The 19,101-nt window shown below is 53.8% G+C and overlaps 1 protein-coding gene across 1 annotated transcript; it reads right to left on the reverse strand.

Moving 5' to 3' along the window:
- Positions 1-5,215: 5,215 nt before the first annotated feature.
- On the reverse strand, positions 5,216-10,577 carry LOC141473069 (cytochrome P450 2C5-like). Its single transcript, XM_074160385.1, has 9 exons — positions 10,401-10,577; positions 9,743-9,905; positions 9,222-9,371; positions 8,279-8,439; positions 7,947-8,129; positions 7,710-7,845; positions 7,103-7,290; positions 5,598-5,739; positions 5,216-5,409 (listed from the first exon to the last, which is right to left on the reverse strand). Exons 1-9 carry the CDS (start codon positions 10,575-10,577, stop codon positions 5,216-5,218), a joined length of 1,494 nt encoding a protein of 497 aa, XP_074016486.1.
- Positions 10,578-19,101: the final 8,524 nt, after the last annotated feature.

The following is a 19,101-nucleotide window of genomic DNA, read 5'->3' on the forward strand; positions in this document are numbered from 1 at the left end:
CCCACTTCTTGCAGGGGAAAAAAAAAAAAAAAGGGTGGGGTGAGCAAGCAGCTGAGTGGTTCTAGTTGCCGACTGGGGTTAAACCACAACAGCATCACCCCTGGACCACGGTGCTTGTCCCCCAAGGATGCACAGCCTGGGCACCTCCTCCCAGAGCACACCCTGAGAACGCTCAGAGGCAGACCTTCACCTCTGGGACAAACAGCTAAGGGTGGCTGCAGGACTCCGTGTCCCCCAGGAGACATGAGATACGGTCACAAACAGCTGATAATCCCAGTCCTACCACTCTGCAAACAGCAGCTCATTCCCCAGACGAGGAAGAGCACTGGCATGGGCTGCGTGCTGTTTCTCTCCACCAAAACGGGGCTGGCTCAGTAGTTGCTGACCCTGCAGGGAAGGGTCTGCTAAAAGCCACCCACACCGTGTGACATCATCATAGAATAGTTTGAGTTGGAAGGTACATTAAAGACCATCCAAGTCCCACCCCCCTGCCCTGGGCAAGGACACCTCCCACCAGACCAGGTTGCTCAAAGCCCCCTCCAACCTGGCCTTGAACCCCTCCAGGGATGGGGCAGCCACAGCTTCTCTGGGCAACCTGGGCCAGGGTCTCACCACCCTCATAGTGAAAAATTTCTTCCTAAAATCTAATTTAAAATCACCCCTTTTCCAGGGGGAAAAGGTTGAACCCCCCCAACTCTCTCAGCCTGTCCTCACAGCAGAGGGGCTCCAGCCCTCCCAGCATCTCTGTGGCCTCCTCTGGACCCACTCCAACAGGTCCATGTCCTTCCTGTGCTGAGGACTCCAGAGCTGGACGCAGTGCTCAGGTGCCATCCTCCCGACCAGCACAGAGGGTTGCTTTCAGTTGGTGTTAGGTTCAGCCACTTTGCAAGTCTCAGCTGGGAGAAATCAAGAGGATTTTCCCAGCTCGGGGGAACCCGGCACAGCCCCAGCAGAGCATCATCTGCCTTTGCTACACTGAGAACTCCAAAAAGGCACTAACGGCAAAAACCCCCACGGCATCAGCACCCCCAAACTTCAGACTCCGCGGGCCTGACTGCCCTCGGGGCCGGTTTGGTTTTTTTTTTTTTTTTTTTTAATTTCACTGTTTTCTGCCCCATACGCAGTAAATGAAGCATCACCTGAAGCTCCGCGCCCTGTCCCGCTGTCCCCACGCCCGGCCGCAGACGGGACCGCTCCTCCCCGGGTCCCACGCACGGCCGGGGGCGGCCACCGGCCCCCGCCGATGCTGCCGGGGATCCCCGGTGCCCCCTTACCTGCCCTCGGGGGGCGGCAGGACTCGTCCGTCCCCCCCCGCCCCGCTCCCGCCCCACCGCCCATCCCCGCCGCGTCGCGGCTGCTAGGAGACAGCCGCTACCGTAAACCTCCGACCGCCCGGCCGTAGTGCTGCTAATAGCCGCCCCCTCCATCAAGGAGCCGCTCAACAGCGCCCGGTTTCGGGGTACCCGGGCAGCAAGGATGGGAGCCCGCAGGCAGGGCAGGGGCACGGGCACTGCAGAGCCCCCGGAGCACAAATCAGCTGGAAAAATAAAGCAAACAGGCTTAAAAATCCCCAGGGAAGCAGGAGCACCTTTGGATGCCACAGTGTGCGGTTTTCAGCCACAGAAACCCAGAGGCGATAAGTGTCAGTCAGCGCTGATCCAGGGGGATGTTGGAAAAACGTTGTGCAAAAATGCTTTAAATCAGCTGGTTTTGGTCAAACACGAGTTTTTTTTTAACTTGGTTTCCCGAGTCCCAAGCTTCCCCAGATTGAAAAAAAGACCTCATTTAGTCATCTTATGAGTCAAAAAATGCATATAGAATAAGAGTAAAGGCTGGTTCATCCATCATTTAGGAGAAAGTGGGAGGATTAACTAGGCCATTACACAACCTGACTTCTGACAAGACAGAGCCCTGCAGAACAGCCCGGGTGGGAATCACAGAATCTTCTTGGTTGGAAGGGACCTTTGAGATCATCGAGTCCAACCACAAACAAACAATACAAACCCCACACCACCAAACACCAAGAACAAAACAAAAACCACACAAAACAAACACCCACACCCCCACCCCACACCCCCCCACCAACAGACACAACCCAACAGTCTCGGGCACTAGAGCGTGCCCTGAAGTGCCACGTCTACACGTTTCTTAAATACCTCCAGGGACGGCAACTCCACCACCTCCCTGGGCAGGCTGTTCCAGGGCCTGACCACCCTCTCAGGAAAGTCATTCTTCCCAATATCTAATCTAAACCTCCCCTGCCCCAACTTCAGACCATTTCCTCTGCTCCTGTCATTATTCCCTTGGGAGAAGAGGCCAACACCCACCTCTCTACACCCTCCTTTCAGGGAGCTGTAGAGGGCAATGAGGTCCCCCCTCAGCCTCCTCTTCTCCAAACTAAACATGCCCAGTTCCCTCAGCCTCTCCTCCTATGACTTGTTCTCCAGACCCCTCACCAGCTTGGTGGCTCTCCTCTGGACACGCTCCAGCAGCTCCATGTCCTTTCTGTAGTGAGGGGCCCAGAACTGAACACAGCACTCGAGGTGAGGCCTCACCAGTGCCCAGTACAGAGGCACCATCACTGCCCTGCTCCTGCTGGCCACGCTGTTCCTGACACAGGCCAGGATGCCGTTGGCCTTCTTGGCCACCTGGGCACACTGCTGGCTCATGTGAAGCCGGCTGTCCACCAACACCCCCAGGTCCTTTTCTGCCGGGCAGCTCCAGCCACTCTGCCCCCAGCCTGTAGCGCTGCAGGGGGTTGTTGTGACAACCCCAGGGAAAGCAGCAACAAACTCACACCCCTCATCCCTGGCGGAGACGGGCACAAAGGCATTGGGGGGGTGTGAGGGGGGCCCACATACCTGGGTGCTGCTCTGTCCACGGCAGATTCGGGGCTCTCCCTGCACCCACCAAGCTCTCACGTGGTGGAGGCGGGAGTGGAAAAGGCAGGGCTGGATGGGAACACGACGTTCACCATCCTGCAGAGATTCCAGCGCCGCCGGTGCAGCTGTTTCCAGTTTGGTGCTGGCAAAACAAACATGCTGCGTGAAGCCGGTCGCCCCATGGGCTTGGGCACCCAAGTGGCCATCCCACAGACATCTCCATGTGGGATTTTAACTCAACTCATGAGCAGGGCTCCAGCCTCAGCCATTCTTCACCACTACAGGGCTGTTTTCCTGCCACTAAGAGCTACTTACAGCAAATTCACCCTCTTTTCACCAGTTCTAAACCCAGCTACAGGCTGCATCAAATCAATCAATTAATTAATTAATCAAAGCTTGGAGCTCCCCCCCACAAAGAGATCACAACCCCCTCCCAGAGATACATTTCACTCCCTATGCACAGAAATGCTCCTCTCACAGTGGTATCTAGGAAATAATCTTTACTGGCAAAGTGGTCCATTTGGGATGGCAGCACCCACCATCGAGGAACTGCTGTCCCAGGGTGAGAGAAGTCCCCAACACCCCAATATCACCTGCCTCCAGGAGGGTGCAGGCACCTCTCCATGCTTGCAGGGAGATGCAAGCCCCCAGCAAGGCAATACCCACCAAAACCAGCCCGGAGACCCCCACAAAACCCCAATTGCCCCCCTGCCCTCCAGTCCTAGGCTTCATAGGGACCCCCAGCCCTACTGCAACAAGCCTAACCCCCCGGCCAGGGAGGACAGGAGGCCTGGGAGCACATCCCACACTGCCAGCTCCCCTCTGATAAGCCCCAGAGTGACTTTACAGCTGCACAGGAGCAGACAGAGCTGAGCTGGCACCCGAGGGTATTTGCTAGAGGTAAATATTGACACAAAGGACCTCAGACAAGCACAGCCCCACAGCTGAAATAGCAAGCTGAATACTTTTTTCTACTCTCTTCTATTCCCCCACAGAGCCCTCCTGAGCCACAACTCCCCTGTGCTGTGCTGCAGCTCAGCCCTTTTATTGGAAACCTGGGCTCCTTCTCCAGCTGAAAGCATTTTGCTGCTGCTGCTGGAGCTCAGGTGGCTCTGCCCGTCCCGGGTGCTCCCTGCCCAGGGAGCCCTCCCCTCCTCACAGCCAGGGGGATTAGCAATAAATTCCTGAGATGCGTAAGATTCGTTTGCAGATTAAAGCCGCGGAGGCATAATCGGCTAAAACAAACCAAATGTTTTCCTGGCTTGATCTCTCCGGGGACACGTAAAAACCTGGGAAAGATGAAGACACCCTGGAACAGACACGAAGCTGAAGTCTCATATCTGGGAGGATTGCACTGGGGAGAACGGGGCGCAATGGGAAACATACTGGTTTTCCAAGGCCTGAAGATGCATTCAGCTGCCTGCTGGTAGAAGGAGGAGCCCAGACAGGGCTGGGCGTGTCTGGGTTATTTTTCCCTTGCAGGAGTATTTCAAGAAAAGACCATTTTTCTTTAAAGTCCCAATGTTTTGGAATAAAGGCTGGAGCGTGCCTGGGGGCTGGCAAGTAAACCCCTCTTCGTGCAGGGGTGGTTCAAGCAGCACAAACTCAGAAGGCATATTGAGCACCCCGAGAATGATGCGGTGACTTTGGCGGCAAAATACATCTTGCACCGCTCTCCTCCAGCACATTTCCCCCTGGGCAGCATTTTTTAATGGTTTGATGGCCTAAAGGCTGTTCACAAGGGTTTCATCCCTGTGCAGTGGGATGCGGGGATGGGAGTGAGCGTGATTTGCAGTGTCACAGACTCTGTGTAATGCCCAGAGAGAGGGGACAAAGCAGGGGAGCAGAAGTATTGGGTGCTTGTCACCTGGGTTGTCCTGGATGGTTCACACACCACCGTGGAGGGCAGGGAACCTGGAACATCTCCGCCCTTACGTCAAAAGGCACCATGAGTGTTCTTACAAACACCAGCATCCAATTACAATGGTTATTTTTATTGCAGAAGCACCAAAATGAGGGAGGGCCCAGCTGAGCTGGGGAGCCGCAGGCAGCCCTGCCCCAAGGAGCAAGAGGTTCAACCAGAGTTAATAGATACGGGAGAAGGAAAACCAGTGCTGTCTTCCCCGTGTTACTGGGACATGGAGGGGAAGGGTTGGGAGCCAGGATGCCCATGGAGCTGGTGGCAGAGATGTCTGGGAGGTCTCCCAGGAGAAGCTCAAAGTTCCCCTCCTTGGTGGCTGCTGCCGTAGCACTCATGGTGGCATGGTTTGCTCTGATTTCAGAAGAAGTGAAGGCACCTGGAAGATGCTTTCCTCCTCCCTGATGCTCTTTGCTTAGGAGATCACCGGGCGCCGAATAGCGAAGAACTTGCCTGGTATTGCCCTCCTTTCTATCTCGAGCCACAGGGAGAATAGATTGGTCTCCTTGTACTCGCCAGCGAGCTGGAAGGTGAAGCTCTGCAGGAGGGTGGTGAGGAAGAGGAAGAGCTCCATGCGGGCCAGCGCCTCTCCCGGGCACATCCTCTTCCCTGGGGACACAGAAAGGGCAGGGAGAGCACCGGGCTGATGGCTTCACCCAGTGCTCAGGGAAAAAAGAGCGTAAAAGGATCATATTATGGGTATAATTTTGGTGCCACCCAATATTCATGCTGATGGTCCCGGGAGCTGATGGAGGGAGGATGCTGGCCAAGGCGGTGTGTGTGGGTTAAACACTGACCTGCTGAGAAAGCCATGAAGGCTTCGCGCTTCCTGAACTCGCCCTTCTCATCCAAGAAGTGCCCTGGGTAGACTTCTTCAGGTTTCTCCCACTGGGTTGGATCCGTGTGCACGGAAGAAATTACCGGAATAACAACTGTGCCCTGTGGGAGGGGGACGGAACAGGAGAACAAGGAGGAACATCAGTACCACGATGCAGGGCTCTTCTGACATGGATTATTAGCAAGTGAGGAGCATCTTAGGGGCACAGAGGGAGGCTGGGTGCACACCCCAATGCCCACCCAAGATGCCTGTGGGGAGGCAGCCTGGAGTGATGGCTCTGTGGCTGGCATGGACAACTGATGTGGAGCTCTGCTGTCCCTGTGGTCTTGCTGGTCTCTGTGCAGCTCGTGAGATAGAAATTATTGAGTTATTCCCATTGATTTACTTCGAAACCCCTCTCACTGCACAAAGTCCAAAGGAGGGAGGTGTTCCTTCGAGGTGGGTGCTGCACAAAACGCTTGTGGTCAAACCCAGACCAGTGGCTGTTCCTAAATCTGCCCCACATCTGACGAGGTAGGGGCTGGCTCAGCCTCACACCAGGGCAAACTCAGGCTCCCAGCCCCAGCAGCCCTGCACATCTCCCTGGTAGAAAGAGGTGTTTTCCAGGACAGGCAAGGGACGCAGGTGTGCCAGCAATGTGCCCTCGTGGCCAAGAAGGCCAATGGTCTCCTGGGGTACTTTAAAAAGAGAGTGGCCAGCAGGTCGAGGGAGGTCATCCTCCACCTCTGCTCTGCCCTGGTGAAGCTGCATCTGGAGTCCTGTGTCCAGTTCTGGGCTCCCCAGTTCAAGAAGGACAGGGAACTGCTGGAGAGGGTACAGCAGAGGCTACAAAGATGATCAAGGGACTGGACCATTTCTCTGCTGAGGAAAGGCTGAGAGACCTGGGGCTGTTCAGCCTCAAGAAAGGAAGACTGAGAGGGGACCTCATCAATGCCTATGAATATGTACAGGATGGGTGGCAAGAGGATGGGACCAGACTCCTTTTGGTGGTGCCTGGTGACAGGACAAGGGGCAATGGGCACAAACTGGAACATGGGAAATTCCATCTAAACATGAGGAGCAGCTTCTTTCCTGTGAGGGTGGCAGAGCCCTGGAAGAGGCTGCCCAGAGAGGGTGTGGAGTCCCCTTCTCTGGAGATATTCCAAACCCGCCTGGACACATTCCTGTGCAACCTGCTCTGGGTGACCCTGCTCTGGCAGGGGGTTGGACTGGATGATCTCCAGAGGTCCCTTCCAACCCCATATCATTCTGTGATTCTGTGTGTGGGCAGAACTGACAGCAGCATCCACCTCCCTCTATTCCTCCACTAAAAGGCTATCACCATCTCCCCCCACTGAGGATTGGGAAAGACCTGGGACCTTCAGGAGTGAGCAAACAGTACAGGGCCAAAGGTGAACCTCATTCAAGCCACCCCTTCCACCCCTCCCCTCAGGGACACAGAGCCTCCAGGGCCACTACGTCTACCTTGGGGATGGTGTGACCCCTGAACACGACGTCCTGCGTCGTCATCCGTGGGAAGTTCTCGATGCGAGTCTTGTGGATGCGCTGCAGCTCATGGATCACCGCATTGGTGTACGGCATCCTCAGCTTGTCCTCCATGCTGGGAGCACGACCAGCACCCACCACCATGTCGATCTCCTCCTGGACCTTGGCTGGGGAAAAGGCAGGTGTGGGGAGCCGCAGTGCTTGCTGTGCAAAACTCCTCATAAATTCTTACTGGCCTCCCTGGACACCCATCCCAGAGCCAAAAGATGATCTAGCAGAGGGAGCAACTCAGCATAACCCCTTGTAGACACCAGAAATAGGGTCTCTGTGTACCTCCTCAGATCAAGCAGGTTCAAATCATCTCTCATAGGCCAGCATGGGTCCACCTGCACGAGCAGGGATGGAGAAAAGGGAGCAGATACCCAGATCCTCTGGCCTGTGTGTCTCTCTGATGGCTGTCACCCTTGGGTGACCCATGGAGGATGATTTTGGTCTCCCCCCAAACAGGACCTTCCAGGGCTGGGACTCTCTGTCAGCACCATGACCTCCTCAGACACAGAGAACAGTCACATTTTGCTGCCCTTACCTTGAATATGGGGGTATTTTGCCAGGATCAAGACGCAGAAGACCAGGGCATTGCTAGTTGTCACTGTCCCGGCACCAAAGAGGTTGAACACTGACATGACCAAGTCTTCATTGCTGTACATGTTGTCCAAGCTGTTCTCCTGCAAGGACATGGTAGGGAGTGGATTCAGTATCATCTGGGCGACTCTGCAGCCTGCAGCCAGGTCTGGAGGGCAGCCCTCACCCCACTTTGCACCACCTCTACCTTCTCCGCCTTCATAAGGAAACAGTCAATGTAGTCCCGGGGGCAGCTGGGATCCAGCGTCAGCTTGTGAAGCTCAACTCTTTTTCGGATGTATTCCTTCAGCTTCTCACACTCGGCAAAGGCTTTCTTGTGTGGCCCTGGGAGGTGGTGCATGATGTTGGGGAAGGTGTTGTAGACCTGCAGATGGAGGAGGCACAGGAGGGCTCAGGTGCCTGGATGCACCTTCCCTCAAAACCATGGTGTCCCGTCAAAGCCAAGGAGTGACCCAAAGCCAAGGAGCATCCCTCAACCACCTGAGCACATTGGATATGAGGGTGGATGCCTACCATGGCGATGGGGGAGAGGAAGAAGCTGACGTAATTCCCAATCATGTTCAGTAGCTCCAGAAAGGCTGTGTCGCTGTAGCTGTAACGGCTGCCGAAGACAATGGAACAGATCACGTTGGCAACTGCATGTCTGAACATCGTAATAGGCTCAAAGGCATTTCCTGCAGCCACAGAAGAGGCAAGAAAGGCGTCAGAAAGTCAACAGTTATTTATCTTTTTCAGCACAGAAGACACCCTTTCTCCCCCTTCGAGTCCTTGTCCTTTGAATCCTGAGCTTTGGGTGAATCTGCCGGGTCTAACAGCTGAAGCAAAGAACTGTCCTGCGCTGTGGGCTCCTACATCTACCTCCTTGCCCCTAAGCCCCTCCCCAGTGATTGGGATTAAAGAAAGCAGAAGCATGTCCAGGTGCTCTGAGGTCCTGCTGATGTGCTCTGGGGATCTGGGGGCCTGCAGAACATCTCCCTTTGGTGACCGGCAAGCACCGCACATCAGAGGCAGAGGAGGCAGCTTACAACCAAGCCTCCATCTCCTCTTATATTCAGGAAGCCCCAGAAGAGGTGGTGGCACTGAGCACCTCAGTTTTGTTGGAGAGGAGAACATCACCCTGACAACCCCCATGTCGCTGGAGCAGTATGTTTTTCTTGCATTCTCAATGCCATGCACTTTAGTTTCCTATTTCTGTTCTTTGGGCATGAAATGTTCCTCGGTGGTCCCCCACCGCGTGCAAACAGTTCAACAGCAGGATCTCCCACCCTGGCCTTTACACCATGACTGTATCACATCCCTGCAGCGCTCTCTGGGTGGGATGGGGTCTAAGCCCTCTCTCTGCAAGTATCACTCACACCAGCCATTCCAAACAGCTCTGGGGACCACACATGTCCCGTGAGGCTGCTGTGTGTTCTCTGCTTGCTGCAGGGGCCAGGGTGGATGGGACTTACGTCACCTTTGAGCTCTGCCAGCAGCCCCAACAGGTGCTGGGCCTCCTGCTGCACCCGCTGAGACATGGAGCTCTTCCCCATCCCGAAGTCCCGCAGGGTGCTGAGCGTGAACCTCCGCAGCTCCCGCCACTTCTTCTCGTCGTTGGACATAAAACCTGTAGGGAGGCAATGGAGACCACTCAACTGCCTGCCCCACCGCTCCTCCCCAGGAACAGGGGACCCTGCTCTGAGTCCAGCTGAAGAGCAATAAGACAATAAGCCAGGGAATGACCCTGGTGTGTGCCCAGCATCCCTGAAAGGCTGAGGATCCCTACAGAAACTCAGAACAAAACTGGAACTGGCTAACTGGAATGAATACTGTCCTTGGACAAGAGGCTTAATAGCTGGATGGTCTTGCAGAGTAGAAGGTGGGTGTTTGAGGTCTTGGCATTGAGTCCCTCACTGGACATGAGCATGGCCAGCTGCAGTCGGGGACTTTCTGCTCACCCAGGAAGCAATAGTGTCTAGAAGAAATCCAGAGACCTACCATAGCCTTTTGATAACTGCACCAGAAGGGGTATTTCAGGTCTCCCTCCAAACTCCTCGGAGTGGCCCACCAGAGCATCCTTCACTGCTTCGTACCCACAGAGCACCACCACTGGCTTCAGCCCCAGCCAGACGGTGAAGATGGGGCCGTACCTGCTGCTGAGCTGGGGAGGGACGGGAAAGCTGTGGTGAACGAGGGTCCCGCACCATTTATTCATTAGCCAGACATTCATCTAATCGAAAATTAGGTCTCGTGGCCACAACATCGGCAAATGCACGGGCAGGAAGGGGAAGCGCATCCCTTGAAGCTGACATCCTCGACCCATTCCCCCCCCAGCCCCAGGGAGCTTCTGATCCCGCTGCTGCTTTGGGATTTCAAGGCATCATCTCCGGGAAGGAGCTCTGAATGGCAGCAGTGCCACAGCACCCCCTTACAGGAGGAGAAGGACTTCAATAACAGCATTGATTATGCTCCCAGTAGCAGGGATTTAGGAAATCCTGGTAGAGCAAGACAAGAGGGAGGGAAAAAGAGAAAAGAAAGGTGGGAAAAAAGTCACATGCACAATTCCCATTTAATTTTGACATGGGATGTTCCCACTTTCTCTCCTGCTGCTCTGAGGGGGCTGGGAGTGAGTCCAGCACTGCCAGCTTTCTCTTACCTTCTCGTAGGTCCTGTAGAGGGGCAAGACATCCTTTTGCCATAGGTTGCCCAGAATGGGCCACGGGGCGGGTCCTGGAGGCAGCCAGCTTCTCTTCCTGCCAGTTCTCCGGCCCAGGAACCACAGGATGGAGAGGAGGAAGAGGGTAATGAGCACCATGGCTGATCCAGCATCCATCCTCACCCTGTGATGCCAAGCAGTGAAAAAAATCAAGAAATTCCCCTTTCAGGGAGAAAATCACAGCCGAGCAGTGAGCAGAGAGGAGCCGAAACCCACTGCCTCTGCCCTTCCTTGGGTTCTATATAGGCACAGCCCTTCCCACGTGCCTGGGGTGGTCCCCTGTGTGTCCCCCCGTGTGTCCCCCCGCAGCTTCCCGGGCGGTCAGTGACACAGAAATGCTGGTTTCTCCCGGTCAAGCGCACACCTGGCCCCACTGTGTTGTAACACCCATCTCAAAGGGCTGACACGGGGTGTTGGGAGCATTGCAAAACCCCGCAGGCATGCCGGGGGAGAGACTGGCGCTCCCCTCCCCACTTTTTGCTCGGATCTCCATTTTGGTGGCACGTGATGAAAGAAGATGTCACTGTCCTGGAAAACCCTTACATGTCACTTCCAGGTCATTGATCGTTTTGTCGCTGTCTCGCTTACCAGTGCAGTGACCCAGGAGGGGATGCTCTTGTAAACATAAACTGGGGGAAGTTGGGAGCAGGGCACGTGCGGCTGGTCGGGTACCTGCTGGATTCAGGTTAGGTGACAATTTTCCATCAAACTCCCTTCTGATGGAAAATGGGTCAGTCCTGGGAAAAATAATTTTTTTCTGAAATATTTTGGGGTTCCACTTCGGTTTTGGAGGAATGTCAACCCAAGGTGTTGTGGTTGTTGCAGGTGTGGGGTCCAGAAAGTCCCCCACATCCTGGGCTGCATCCCCAGCAGTGTAGCCAGCAGGGTGAGGGGGGGGATTCAGCCTCTCTGCTCCGCTCTGGGGAGACCACACCTGGAGTGCTGCCTCCAGCTCTGGAGTCCTCAGCACAAGAAGGACATGGACCTGTTGGAGTGGGTTCAGAGGAGGCCATGGAGATGCTGGGAGGGCTGGAGCCCCTCTGCTGTGAGGACAGGCTGAGAGAGTTGGGGGGGTTCAGCCTGGCGAAGAGAAGGCTCTGGAGAGACCTTAGAGCCCCTTCCAGTCCCTAAAGGGGCTCCAGGAAAGCTGGGGAAGGACTCTTGATCAGGGAGGGGAGCCATAAGACGAGGGGAAACGGTTTTAAACTGAAAGAGGGGAGATTGAGATGAGATCTCAGGAAGAAATTCTTTGCTGTGAGGGTGGTGAGACCCTGGCCCAGGTTGCCCAGAGAAGCTGTGGCTGCCCCATCCCTGGAAGGGTTCAAGGCCAGGTTGGATGGGGCTTGGAGCAACCTGGTGTGGTGGGAGGTGTCCCTGCCCAGGGCAGGGGGTTTGGAACAGGATGATCTTTAAGGTCCCTTCCCACCCAAACCATTCTATGTTTCTGTGATTCTATGTTAACTCTTCCATGGACTCCTCCGGCCTCCTCAGCGCTCCTCTGATGCTTTTGAGCATCTTGCTCTGAACACCAGCACATCTGGCTGTGAGCACATCTGGCACTGGCTGAGCTGTTACACCTCTGATCGAGAGCACTCGTAGCCCTTGGCAAGAGAGCTGGTCGCAACCTAGTTCCCAGCAAAGGGTGAGATTCTTCCTGGAGGACAGGACTGGAAGAAAAGAGGGAGGAGGTTTGATTTCATGCCTGTCTCTGCAGTGCAAGGAGACCCTCAGCAGAGGGCATTAAGTCGTGGTTCTTGAGGGGAGCCTGAATTATAACCATCACCCAGAGCACAGAGAGGCAGCATCTCCCTGCATCCAGTCCCAGGGTGAACAGCAGAGCCAGGACTGCGTTTGGGCAGGGCTGATGGAAACAGCCAGAACCTTTGCACTTGTAGCCTTTTTTGGCCACATAGCAGGGCGATTCGCAGGTGTGGGGCCAAGGATGCTCATCACCACCAGGTTCATCCCAGACAGGCCCCAGGGGGATGCTCTCTGCAGCCACAGTGTGATTGCTTGTACCAAATCTCTCTCAAATCACCAAAAAGCAACTGCAAATGACCCTTCCACAGCCCTGGGACTGCTCCGTTTCAATATCTTGCTTTTTCTCCCCCTGCCTAATGCTGCCAGGGGCTGGAGGGGGCTCTACCAGCACCCCAAACCTTTGCAAGCAGAGGGTCGTGGCAGCTTGAGGAGCAGCCCCACAGCAATGCCAGGAACCCCATAGCTGAGACCCACTGGGGCTGAGGCCAGGAGGTTACTGTGACTCACTTGTTTACCCCATCCCACCCTGTCCCTGCTCTTCCCATGGGTTGCTCTAAGTTCTTGGCTTGGGTGCCCACAAGTGGGGAACTTTGCTCAGGGAGGTGATGCAGCGACTGGGATTTTGGCAGGAGGGTTGAACAGCCTCTCGGTGACTGACACTGTTTGTTCCATGGCAGCCAAACAATACAAAGGAGTCACTTGGACAACAGGAAAAGAAACAGCCATGGGGATTAATTTGAGCTGCAAAGTGTAAATCCGATGGCAAATTCCCGCTTCTGCAGGCAAGCTCAGGCAGAGCCCGTGGATGCCTGCCTGGACACTGATAGCATTTGAATGTGACGCTTACTATTGATACAGCAGGTCTTTTGAAATTTGAACGTCTCTAATGCAACAAAAAAGCATTATTATATCACATTTTATTAACGAAATAGAGAAAACAAATGAATCACCCTCGGCTTTAGGAGTGTGTGAGTCCAGGTAACCAGACAAGCAATTTTACAAGAAATAGAATCATAGAATGGTTCAGGTTGGAAGGGACCTTAAAGATCATCCAGTCCCACCCCCTCTGCCCTGGGCAGGGACACCTCCCACCAGACCAGGTTGCTCCAAGCCCCATCCAACCTGGCCTTGAACCCTTCCAGGGATGGGGCAGCCACAGCTTCTCTGGGCAACCTGGGCCAGGGTCTCACCACCCTCACAGCAAAGAAGTTCTTCCTGAGATCTCATCTCAATCTCCCTTCTTTCAGTTTAAAACCATTCCCCCTTGTCCTATGGCTCCACTCCCTGATAACTCTTAGGGATGATGAAACTTTGCATTTGTCTTCTTGAACTGCTTGATGAAACTTTGTTTTAAGTTCCTCTTCATAATCTAAAGAATAAATTAAATCAAAAGACCCACAATGTAGTTTCCCTATAGTATCTCTTTTCAAGTGTGCAGATAAAAAAGGAGAAGGTAGAAGTTGTTGACTAAATTTTTGGCAGCTGAATGTCATTTTGCCTGAAGGAAGCTCAGGAAGGAAGAGCCCAGATGGGCTTTGGTGCAGCCACTTCAGCACTTTGTAGGGCTGGGACCTACAGTGAGCCCAAACCACTTCATATGGACCCAAAACCATTGGTATTTTGTCTGTCTTTGTCTGATTTTCTTATACGGGCTCCTGCAGAGCAGGGATCTGTAGAGAAGTAGGCTGATGCAGGGCTTCGGGATCCCTTCAGGATCAGTCAGTGAGACCTTTTTGCCCCAAAACCTAAAACAGCAGGGACGAGTCAGCAAAAAACCCACATGGAAGGACCCACATGATATGACCAAAAAAAAGGAGAATTTGTCTTCTAAAAAAATAAAAAATATATTCAGAGATTGCCAGGGCCTTTGGATTTTAATTCAAAGTCATGTTTTGGGATAAAACTCGTGCAGAAATAATGTGTAAATACAATCAAGGAGCAGAGCAGCCCGCGCTGGCCCTGCAGGGGCTGGATGCTCCCAGAGCACAGGGGGACGTCTGGTCCCAACCGTGCCCAGTCCTGGAGCCAGGGTGGACCCCGGCTCCCGCCTGCCACACTGCAGCATTGCAAGGGATGGGGAAAAGCATCGCTCAATTAAATTGTCATGTTGCTGGATCAGGCCCAGAATGTGACTGAGGGATAGATTCAAGGAAATTAGAAGAAATGATGCTCATGGGATGTTTTTCATGTATTTGGAAAAGCTGTGAGGCAAACACGGCCGTGCAGAAGTGAGAGAAGACGACTCCAGTTAAATAAAGAAGTCAATAAACTGTTTGGGTTATTAGATCTAGGAAGATGTGCTGGAGGCAATCATAAGGGTTGTTCCTGTCTCTCGGCTGGTGCCTCTCTGCAGTCAGTATCAAAATACTGTGGTAAGAAACGGAACACATCCCACATCATGGGAGGAGGATGGGGAGCACAGCCATCGTATGGCTGGGAGTGGGGTCTGTCCAGGCTCACAGTCACAGAAACACCATTTCGCCAAGGCTGGAGGCACCTCTGGACCTCATGGGCTCCAACCCCCTGGTCCAGCAGGAGGAAGCTGCTCCAAGCCAGGTCTAGTTGGGCTTTGAATGTCTCCAAGGATGGAGACTCCACAACCTCTCTGAGAAACCTCTTCCCGTGTCTGACCACCCTCACAGTAAAATAGCATTTTCTTATATTTAAGGAGAATTTCCTATATTTCAGTTTGTGCCCGTTGCCTCTTGTCACTTGGCACCTCAGAGAAGAGTCTGACCCTGTCTCCTTTACCCCTGTCCATCAAGTATTTATCCCCATGGGTACGACCTCCCTGAGCCATCTCCTCTCCAGGCTGAACCATCCCAGCTGTCTCAGCCTCTCCTCACCAGAGAGGTCCTCCAGGCCCGTAGCCTTTTCTGAACTCACTCCAGCGTGTCCGCATCTCTCTTGTAGTGGGGAGCCCATTGTGGGATGCAACAGCCAGATGTGTCTCACCAGTGCTGAGCAGAGGGGCAGGATCTGCCCCTTGACCTGCTGGTGATGCTCTGCCTGATGCAGCTCAGGAGGCTCGTGGCCAACTTCACCGTGAGAGTGCATTGTTGGCCCATAGTCACCTTAGTGTCACCCAGGACCCCCACGGCCATCTCTGCCAAGCTGCTTTCCAGCTTGGGTGGCCTCCAGCATGTCCTGGGGCTGCTCCTCCCCAGGGGCAGTACTTGGTGCTTCCCCTTGCTGAACCTCAGAAGGTCTCTCAGCCTATTTCTCCAGCCTGCCCAGGTCCCTCTGGGTGGCAGCACCACCCTCTGCTACCCCAGCCACTCCTCACACTGTGGTGTCATCTGCCGATTTGCTGAAGGTGCACCCTGCAGCATCATCCAGGTCACTAATGAAGGTGTCAAACAATGTTTCTGAAGAGTTTCTGGTCCACAGGCTTTCAAACACAGCCTGCGTGACAGCCCTGCTGGGCTGTTACACTGTGCGTGGTTTCAGCCTGGGCTTTGCGGAGCCCACCCTCCCTCCATAACCTTCTCACACCTGTCACCTTGAAGCCATTTTTCAAGGCTGATACCCAGATCCCACCTTAGGCATGAAGCAAATCTGCACCCGCAGGTTCCCCTGACCTCGTGCATTGCCTCAGCTCTGCTGGCTTAGGCTAAGCCGTTACACTACACTAAGGCAATTAATACTATCCTAATGCAATTTTCCCCAAAGCTGGGACACTGGAAAGTGCTCTACTCACCCCGGGGCCTCGACCATGCAAAACAAAGAACGTGTGAAAATAGCTGCAAACCATTTTAATCTCTCTCTTTTTCCTCCCTGCACAGCCCCGGTGGCCACTTGCTGTGTAACCTGGGCCAGCTAATGACTAATCTGGGAGTATTTTTGGTTGCTCTTAATAATGCAGCAGTACTCACTGTATTGGAGTCTGGCTGTAATTATAGGGCGAGTGTTATTTGTCATCGCTGTCATCTCCTCTCACTGGGGTGCAGCTCCACAGCAGCATGATGCTGGAGCCCTTTTCACACTCCTGGAGGGTCGTTTCTGGGGTTTGCTGTGGGGTCTCTCGAGAAAATCGAGTTTTACATCACTGACCACCCCAGACCTGCTCTGGTGTGTAGGAAAGGCACAGTTTGATTTGTCTCAGTATTACAAATGTGGCTTTTTTCGGTCCCAGTGTGAGGCAGGAGAAGCCATGGTGCAGGTCCCCTTCGTCCGCCCGCCATCCTCGTGCTGTTGGTCTTCTCCTGCGTGTCTCAGCTGAAGTCCTAGTGGCTGCTCATTGGAGATAGATGGCGCCGGCATTTTGTGGTCTTAGCTCCTTGTGTTAGCCCTGGCAGCATGGGCACTGAGCAGGGCTTTGGGCTTTAAAATACCTACAGGCCAAACCCTGCACCCTTTGAGAGGGGTCAGCACTGGAGGAGCATCAGGCTCTTCCTTCATCCATCTACACATCACAGTTAAATCAGACGACTTGGTCTGGTTTTCCATATGCCATAAGGAGGACGAGTCTTTCTCCAGTGCCAGCACGTTTCTCCTGGTCCTAAAGTCCATGAAACATGTCCGAGGTCTCTTGGAGCCCTGAGGGACACTGGGGACAGGTCCTGCTGCAAGCGGGACAGGCAGGGGCTCCTGTGTCCTGTCTTGCCACGTAGTAAGACACAATTTGCAGACAACACCAAGTTGGGTGGGAGTGTTGACCTTCCTGAGGGTAGAAAGGCTTTGCAGAGGTATCTGGACAGGCTAGATCAATGGTCCAAGGCCAATGGGATGAGGTTCAATAAGGCCAAGCGCCAGGTCCTGCAGTGCTACAGGCTGGGGGCGGAGTGGCTGGAGCTGCCTGGCAGAAAAGGACCTGGGGGTGTTGGTCGACTGTTGGCTGAACATGAGCCAGCAGTGTGCCCAGGTGGCCGAAAAGGCCAACAGCATCCTGGCCTGTGTCAGGAGCAGCGTGGTGAGTAGGACTCGGGAGGTGATTGTCCCCCTGTACTGGGCACTGGTGAGGCCCCACCTTGAGGGCTGTGTCCAGTTTTGGGCCCCTGACCACAAAAAAGACATTGAGGGGCTGGAGCGGGTCCAGAGAAGGGCAACAAAGCTGGTAAGGGGTCTGGAGAGTAAGTCTTATGAAGAAAGGCTGAGGGAGCTGGGGGTGTTCAGCCTGGAGAAAAGGAGGCTGAGGGGAGACCTTCTCGCTCTCTCCAACTCCCTGAAAGGAGGGTGTAGCCGGGAGGGGTCAGTCTCTTCTCCCAAGGAACAGGCAATGGGACAAGAGGAAATGGCCTCCAGTTGTACCAGGGGAGGTTTAGGATGGCTATCAGGAAAAATTTCTTCACTGAAAGGGTTATGAAGCATTGGAAGAGGCTGTCCTGGGAAGTGGTTGAGGCACCATCCCTGGAGGTATTTAAAAGATGGTTTGACATAATGCTTAGAGACATGGTTTAGTGATGGGGTGTTTTGTTTTTTTTTTAATCAGAGTTAGGTTGATGGTTGGACTAGATGATCTTAAAGGACCCGTCCAACCTAGACAATTCTATGATTCTATGATTCTATGATAATTAGAGCAGGAAGATGAAGCAATTCCCATTTTTGTTCATCAACTTCCTTCTAGTCTACCATGGGTTTAGTTTTAATACAGTGGCAAAAGCGGGTGATCTGTACAGCGGTGGCAAAGAAGAGCAGAGCATGGTCACAGCCCGTGGAAAGGGAGATGGTTAATCAGGGACTGCCAGCCTTCGTTTTGATTCCTTCAGTGGCCAGAGAAAAAAGACAGACAGGCATTTTTCCCATTAATCAGAGTTTGCACAGAAGGCAAGCGAAGGCAGACTGTGTTTGAAGTGCCTGCAGGATCAATCCTGCTCTGAAGCGATGCACATCAAAGGCGAGCTTGCCCTGAAGGTCACCCAGCCCGGGAGAGCTGGGCGTGAAGGCAGCCCAAATATCTATTAGTATTTGGCCAGAGTCACGCACTGGTAGAGCATGGTCCATGTCTGCGGATGCACACACCCCCCTGCCGCTGCGTTGTAAATCAAATGAGCCGGATGAATCACCAAGGGGTGGAAATTCATCACCACCACGGGAAACGATCTCAAGCGCCGAGTTTGTGACTGAGCCAAAAAATGCGATTAAACTTTCCTATAATGTTTTAGTTTTTAATCTTTCACCCGCTTCCCCATGCCACCTGTCCGATGTGGGTTGGGGGCAAGGAGCGAGGGGCAGGTTGTAGTGGATTTACAGCCGCACCAGGTGCTTCCCGTACGGCCCCCGCGTGCTTAATTACACAGCATTAATTGCTCCCTGCAATTCCCTGGAGGGCAAGGCTGGCTGTGACAGGGAGGATCCATTTGTGCTGCTGGTAGTGGGTCTGGATTAAGGATAAAAGGTGCAATTCTGTGCTCCGAATCAGGCCAGGAAAGAAGCCTTCTGCTCTGCTGCACCCTTGCTCCTAATGGACCAGTTGCACTGGTCCCACTCCCAGCTCTCTGCTCTGTTTTTAAACAAAGTGAAGCAGCTTTCCAGGGGCGGTTGCCTTGTGGTTTGCCAATGACAAGATGCCAGGAGCCCAAATGCCATCCAGAAATGTTTGGAGAGAGAAAATCTTGCGCCGTGCGCATGGCAAATAGGCTGAGCCTCACCATGCTCCCATTTCCCCGGTTAGTGAGATGGGCATCTGTGTGAGCCGATGCAGGCAGGACGCAGGAACAACCACAAAACCACGGATTAAAGGCAAAGAACAAATTTAATCTCAATACCTCATGGATCAAGGAATCTCTGAAGCAGCACCCAGGCAGAGGCATGCAAGCAGGGGACGCAGGCACCACGGAGCGAGAGAGAGTCCTTATTAGCAAGAGAGTCCTTGTTAGCAAGGGAGAGAGAGAAAGAGAGAGCTCACACTTGCTGTTCTGGCCTGTATTTCCAGGATTCC

The sequence above is a fragment of the Numenius arquata genome, chromosome 17, assembly GCF_964106895.1.
Source record: "Numenius arquata chromosome 17, bNumArq3.hap1.1, whole genome shotgun sequence".
NCBI lineage: Eukaryota > Metazoa > Chordata > Aves > Charadriiformes > Scolopacidae > Numenius > Numenius arquata.

Excerpts from the sequence above, each read along its gene's own strand:
- LOC141473069 (XM_074160385.1), bottom strand. The coding sequence starts at position 10,577 with ATGGATGCTGGATCAGCCATGGTGCTCATTACCCTCTTCCTCCTCTCC. Across the intron at positions 5,740-7,102 it reads GGGGTCACACCATCCCCAAG|GGCACAGTTGTTATTCCGGT; the intron begins GTAGACGTAGTG and ends CCCCTCCCACAG. Across the intron at positions 5,410-5,597 it reads CTTCATGGCTTTCTCAGCAG|GGAAGAGGATGTGCCCGGGA; the intron begins GTCAGTGTTTAA and ends CTGTGTCCCCAG.